This window comes from Cajanus cajan, chromosome 5 (genome assembly GCF_000230855.2).
Source record: "Cajanus cajan strain Asha chromosome 5, NIPB_CcT2T_4, whole genome shotgun sequence".
In the NCBI taxonomy this organism is placed as follows: domain Eukaryota; kingdom Viridiplantae; phylum Streptophyta; class Magnoliopsida; order Fabales; family Fabaceae; genus Cajanus; species Cajanus cajan.
Genome location: NC_138521.1, coordinates 61,195,712 through 61,202,710, shown reverse-complemented (window position 1 = coordinate 61,202,710; position 6,999 = coordinate 61,195,712). Strand labels below are relative to the sequence as shown.

Sequence of the window (6,999 nt, the reverse complement as noted above, 5' to 3'; positions counted from 1 at the left end):
GATTCCCTTCTTTAAAGTACACATTACAATACGAGAACTAAATCTATCGGTTGGACGGCTTTTAGCAAAGTTCATAGTTCTTTCCAAAAGCTACTTATGAAAGTTAATGATAGAAATTACACAGGAGCATGATGAGAAACCAATGATTATGACTATTGCAGTTCAAGAATGCGCAGACAAATTTTCAGTTGAAGAACTGATCGCTTGAATAATCTAATGCTGTTACTTTAAACTAATTTACAATAGAATACGTCTGTGGCTACAAAATTAAGGAGTATTGGCAAAACTTTTTGTGGGTGTAGGAGATGCAAAGAAACCCACTGTCATGTCTACTGCTAGTACCTCACAAACTGGCGCTTGTCATCGGCATTTCTCTTTCCATAAGGATTGATATCGTCGAATCCATGCCTACTTCCATCAACTTTACGCATTTTCTTCCTTTGCTTACTGCTGTTTATGTTCAGAGTCACATTTGGTGGGTTTGAAAAACAGAACGAAGAAGCAACGGCCTGCTCAAGCAACAAAACTTGTACACATTATATGCTGCATGCTTTACAATTCTAATGATATAAACTTATGGCAATAACTCTTGCTTTTTCCCCTTGTACCTGTCTCAGCGTCTTTAATTATTAAGAAAGGAAAAAAAAATAATAAAAAAAATAATAAATAAGAAAAGGCTATCTATCAATAACATTAATTTTTCTTTCAAAATTTAGAGGATCAATCAATATCAAACTTTTTTTAATCTATATGATGTCTCTGATTATTTTTGCTCTAGTAAATTAATTCTTACCAATCAACCATTTCAATTTGCCCCCTAACCTGAATTTTTTGCTCAAAATGAACAGAGAAGATAAGAATTCACAGTGACATGATTTAGCTGCAGTGCCAGTGCACAATTGCATATAAAAATACAAAGTTACTTAGATCAACTTAGAAAATGTATTCCGCAGGCCTACATATTCGTGTAGTACTAAAAATAATTAAGATGAGAAAAAAAAATAACATACTGTGAAAGCTGTACCTGAAAATCAAGACGATGAACATTGAATATATCCTTCATGGAATGTGAATTGTATGCTAATAGGTATGATCTATAAGCTTCTTTTGCCATCTTGTTCAAATAAAAATTGTTGACAACCAACTTCTCCTGAATTATCCAGACAATCTTTCATAAGATAATCTGAAGTTGGTTACTATATTAATAAAATTTAATTAAGCATGAGGAAAAAGGAATGTACCAGGTAAGATTGTACATTTTCCACCTTCTTTTCATCATATGCATACTCTTTAACAGGAACCTTAGCTGCCTGAAATTAAGCATAAATATAAAATTATCATTAGGGATAAACCGAGAATAATTTAGAAAAATGGGGAAAGAGCCCTTGGGCCCGGGGAAGTAGCAACCACTGCTTCCCACTTTATATTCTAGGCATGATAATCACAAGATTTCCCAAAGTAAGCTATTTAGTAACCCTACTTTCTCAGATAAGTACATGCATGCAGTAGAAGCTTCTAATAAATTCTAATTAATCATCAGCCAGCTTACTAATCCCTATAGTTAAACTAAAGAAACTGACCTTCAGATAGCGAAGAAATTGCAATTCTTCAGGAATCAGGAAAAGCAAAGCATTTCCTTTTCCGCCTTCACCACGAGCTGTTCTACCAACCCTGTGGATATATTCCTGGTAGCAGCATAAAAAAATTATTATGATGAACATCAACGTATAAGACTGCCATGAAGCAAATGAAAAAAAAATAAAATTGATTGATAAATAGAACACCGGAAAGCACCTTTGGTTCATCAGGTGGATCATACTGCACAATCCAGTCCTACAACACAAATATGAAGAAAAATAAACAAAAATCTTATTATACATTTAATGCTTTTCAGTTAACAGAAGAGAATGCGGCATAAGTACATAATTTGTTCAAATATTGTTAATATTTTACAATATGTATAGAAGCCTAATTAAACATATAAATTTACACGGAGGATTAAAACAGGAAATAATCCCAACTTCTTGTCTTGCTTAACCCCCTTTGAAAATCTAGGTCCCCTTCTACCATTAGGTCTTCCATTTAAACCACAGTACTTAATACATTTAGCAAATAGTTTCTTGTAGGTTTGAAATCCAAACACAACTGTGCTTCCCTTATTCTGAGATTAGCAAGTTTTACCTCCATCTCCCTGCTGCTAGGTATTTGTGGTGTAGAAAGTTATTAAAACTTTCTCAAAAGTCATTAAGAGGTTTGACAGAGAGTAAGGAAGGCAAGATTTTTTGGGGAGCATTGTATTAGGGAATTTGGTCATGGTTAAGAAATGTTGATAAACTATACGTGGGTATGTCATGTTTGCCATTGAGAAATAGTCATGTAAGTTGATAAGGAAAATGAATATACCACTGCAGGTATGTCAAGTCCACGAGCAGCAACATCAGTACAGAGCAAGATCCCCTTTTCAGCTTTGCAGAAGTCAAAGAAGGTAGTTGTTCGGGTCTGCTGCTTTTGTTTTCCATGAATACTTGAGCAATTCATCCGAATGAGATTAAGAATGTCTGCGTGGAATTTGACAGAGTTGCATGAAGAGAAAAAGACCATCACTTTTTTTGACTGGTGCCTCTTCAAAAACGAATAAAGAACAATAAAGCGCTTGGCACAGGGAACAACAACGTAACCCTGAAGCAACCCTTCATTTGTGACCTGCATTCATGAAGGGTAATGATATTGATAATTGTTATTAACAAAATTCAGATGTTTAAAATATAGTGGGGAGACATCACCTTGGTTCTCCCGTCATCTACATCAATATAGATAGGAGTTGTCTGAAATGACAAGCGGGCAAGATCCTCAACCTGTATTAATATAATTAAGAACAAAAAAAATAGGTAATTAATATTCCCTTATTCTTTCTTTCAAGTAAACCACATATTATCAAGCATCATATTATAGTATATCAAACAAAGAACTACACATTCATAAGGGGAAAAAATGAGTGGAGAACTGCAAACTTATTATCAGGTAATGTATTATCAAATATCAACCTCTAGTATATACAAAAGTGTGTATGTGTGCATACATGTGAAAATCCCTAATAATTGAAAATTATGGAATAAGGATTTTATCTCAGAGAAACAACTTGGTGAAGGATGGAAAGTGAAGAACAGACCTTCTTTGTTTGCGTAGCCGAAAATAAAGCTGTTTGCCTATCCTGTTGAGGGAGAAATGGATCAATTAGTCAAGCCCACAGATATATTAATTAAAAATACATGCTACAAATAAACTTATTTATGCCCCTACGTAAAAATATGAGCAAGATTTATAGTTTTTGAAGTCCTTTTTGTTAGGTGTAGTCCAGCAAAACAATCCAATCCATAAGGGCAAATAGGGAGGACCCAAAGTAGAATCAGGACACCATTATAATTTCATAGGCTCATGTATCACTGAAAGGGAGAGGAGAAAGAGAAACAATTTATATATACCTTCGGAAGGATCTTAATAATCTGCTTCATTTCCTCCTCAAAGTTTGCTTCCAATATCCTGTCAGCTTCATCAATCATGAGGCACTGCCAAATCATGAAGGAAGTCAGAGTAAGCAAATAGCCTGAACCTGCACTTACATGTGAATCTAATTATGTAAGCATCTACTAGAATTCCAGATATCTCAATGAAAGACCCTTAATCCTAGATGCTAGAACCTTCAATCCAAAATGGAAAATAGAAAAGCCTCTAAGTCTCTAACACAGAAATTTATTTATAATATTTCAGCACTAAATAGAGATTCATGAACTGAAAATATGCAGGCTTTTTTTCCATCTCATTTTCTGGTTTAACCCAAAACAACAGGTGACAACAACAAACAGCAAGAGTAAGGACATGAGTAATGTTAAAATGGAATGTGAACATAAAATATCAGCCAAAATATAAGATGAATAAAGTTCCAATTGAAATATAACAGATATTTTGTAACGAAGAAGTCCGTGAGAGAGGGTTCCAAGGAGCATTTGTTAAACACTAAAATTGCTTGTTGTCAGTAATGACAATTAAACATGTACATGTTATAGTGAAGTAAAACAAATATGATAAGATTACTGATGAACATTAAAACACTGAAAAACCATTATGACCACCTAAAGACATATTGCTTGTTGTCAGTATTGACAATTAAACATGTACATGATATAGCAAAGTAAAATAGAGAAACAATTGTACAAACAATGCACAATTTACCTTCAAGTTTTTATATATGAATCCTTTTGTATTTTGCAGATGATCTAGAAGACGACCAGGAGTTCCTACCAATAGATTTATACCTTTAGCAATGCGTTCAGCTTCAATTTTTCTAGTTGAACCTCCAATAACCAAACCAAGAGTTTGTGAGTGGTACTTGAGAAGCTCCTTGGCCACAGCATGAGTCTGAATAGTGAATCAACAAATAAGAAAAATTATTTTAATCAAACCTGCAATCAAACGAAAAGAATAAAGCAAAGAAAATACTATACCAACCACACGGTTTATGACCAAGGACATGCTTGAGTAAACTTCTCCGGAAGCACTTCTAGGATAGAAAAATAGGAAGAAAAAAATGAAATGATCTTCTTCTTAAGCTAAAATTAGTGAACATATAAGCTAATTTGTAGAAGTTCTTTCCTATTAGCTTTTCTATAATCTTATTTTTACCTTATGTACAAGCTAACTTTAGTTTATGAAAAAGCTTATTTCAATTTATCTTTCTATTTTATTTTTTTATTTTTTTTTAAAAAAGTGCTTCCAGAGAAGATTAACCGAACAGTGGTAAAGTCCGCAAACTATCATAATGTTACACCTGTATTGCGAGCTCTCTAGTTGGGCATATAACAACAACACCAGCTCCATTGCGAGGTTTAAATTGCACATTGTACAACAGCTCCACAGCAGGAATTAAGAAGGCAAGAGTTTTCCCAGAACCAGTCCTTGCAGCACCAAGAACATCTTTTCCAATCAAAAGTGGCGGAATTGCTCTTGCTTGAATCTGCATTCGTGATTTAGAATCAACTACAATGTGTTACTCATAAAAAGCATTATCCTAAAAAATAAACCAAACAAAGGTTTGCTCAATAACTTCTATGATCGCAGAAGATAGAACAATTAAGCACCACTGAAATTTCAACGCACACAGTAGCATTACCTGAGTCATGTGGTTGAATCCCATATCCATAATGGCCTTATAAGTAGGTTGAGACAATCCAAGAGAATCGAATGACTCAGTGCTCATAATTCCAGACCCACCGTTATTCTTCACCTTTTTCTCTTCCACTTCGCTCTCTCCTTTCCTCTTCTTCTTCTTCTCCTTCTTCGAGGATTCGCCATCGCTATCTGAATTATTCCCATTCTCTTCTTCTTCCGGAAGCTCCTCGGTAGCAATATCGCGAGGCCTTTTTTTGTCGCGCTTCTTCTTATGTTTCTTAATCTTGTTTTTGGTTTCGTCCATGGGCGAGGCTTGAAGAGTGTCTTCTACTTCTGCCATTGTCAAATTCTGCAACACCTCAAACCCAATCGCTGTTTTCTTCTTCTTCTCCCCCTTGTTAAACCCTAGTTTCGCACACGTGTGTGGACGTGCGCGGTGGTGGGTGTTCAAATAGAATTGGACGGGTCGCAGAGCGGATCGGGACATTTGGGCTTTAACTAGGCCCAAAAAAAGTAGGCCAGGCCAGGCCATGGTGAGCCCAATATTGGTGGATTAAGTCGGAACTAGTCTTCTATGGGCTACAGGCTTGCTAATATTGAGTCCAATGTTATTTTTTTTTTTCGTTCTTGCTTTTTGGTAATATAATAAGAGTTGATCATCAATACGACAACCAATCATATCTTTTAATAGTATCATGTCAATTGCTTATTTAATAAAATAATAATAAAATAAAATAAAATAAATAAATTTATATAATAAAAATATTTATTTATTTATTTTACTCTATCTAAAATCATTGCTATCCTCTACATAAGACAATTTAATTTACATTAGAAATATTCGTGATGTGATAGATTTAACTCATAAAATTTTAATTCAATATCTTATTTAAAGGAAATTCGAAATGTATTCAACTACTTGTTGATAATATGATTTTGATTTGCAGACAAATATACAGTTCTAAAATGATAAAATGTGCATTAAAAGTAAATTTCATCTTTTTAACATTTTTTTTATACACAACTAAAAATTGAAGCCTGATAGAGATGCATAAAAGACCAATTATTAGATTTTGTTGGTAAACGAAAAAAAAAGGCATAAAGTATGACCTTCTTAAAATATTATCAATGCCATGTGTTTTTTTTAATATTTATTTTTCTCCACAATGAAACTTAAAAGGATATATATACTAGTATTTTACACATTTCTTTGTTCTCCTTTAATCATTGACATTAATAACAGGAAGAGACATGTTTCAGCAGAAAACTAGAGCAACGTGGGAAGAAAAGTATAAAAAGGGGAACATTATGATGAAGAAATACACAAACTATCATAATCGAATTGCCTTAGTTCATGTCATTAAGTTGAATTTGGTCACAACCCACAACCATCATTATTACCACTGTCCACTGCTCCTAATTATATTCAGCTCACTTCACAATAGGAACCAAAATGCAATAAAATATGGAAAAGAAACAAAAAAATAAAGAGGAAAACTAGTCAATGTCGAAAATATATACATATAGTGGTGAACAACATTGTAGGCTTGGCCCATTACATTCAATTGCTCTTGTTTCTTAGAAGCCGAAAGGAAAACAGTGTTTGGCAATGAAGGCCCACCAGAATACTAATTGATGCATGTTCAAATAATTCACCACCAACAAAAGAAATTCATGTAATTAATCATTCTTCAATGGATCAAAATATCCCACTAACAAATTATGTTGTTTCATTGAATTTTTTTTTATTTTTAAAATCACTGCATAAGCATTGAAACTAATAACTGTATTGTCTATATTATTATGATTATTTATATTATTATGTTTCACTTC

At 33.6% G+C, this 6,999-nt stretch overlaps 1 protein-coding gene across 1 annotated transcript; it reads right to left on the bottom strand.

Moving 5' to 3' along the window:
- Positions 1–129: 129 nt before the first annotated feature.
- Positions 130–5,713, bottom strand: LOC109809556 (ATP-dependent RNA helicase HAS1). Its single transcript, XM_020372895.3, has 12 exons — positions 5,168–5,713; positions 4,826–5,011; positions 4,231–4,416; positions 3,483–3,566; positions 3,170–3,211; positions 2,784–2,855; positions 2,404–2,703; positions 1,795–1,833; positions 1,581–1,685; positions 1,242–1,310; positions 1,025–1,150; positions 130–509 (listed from the first exon to the last, which is right to left on the bottom strand). Exons 1-12 carry the CDS (start codon positions 5,696–5,698, stop codon positions 336–338), a joined length of 1,914 nt encoding a protein of 637 aa, XP_020228484.2. The 5' UTR covers positions 5,699–5,713; the 3' UTR covers positions 130–335.
- Positions 5,714–6,999: the final 1,286 nt, after the last annotated feature.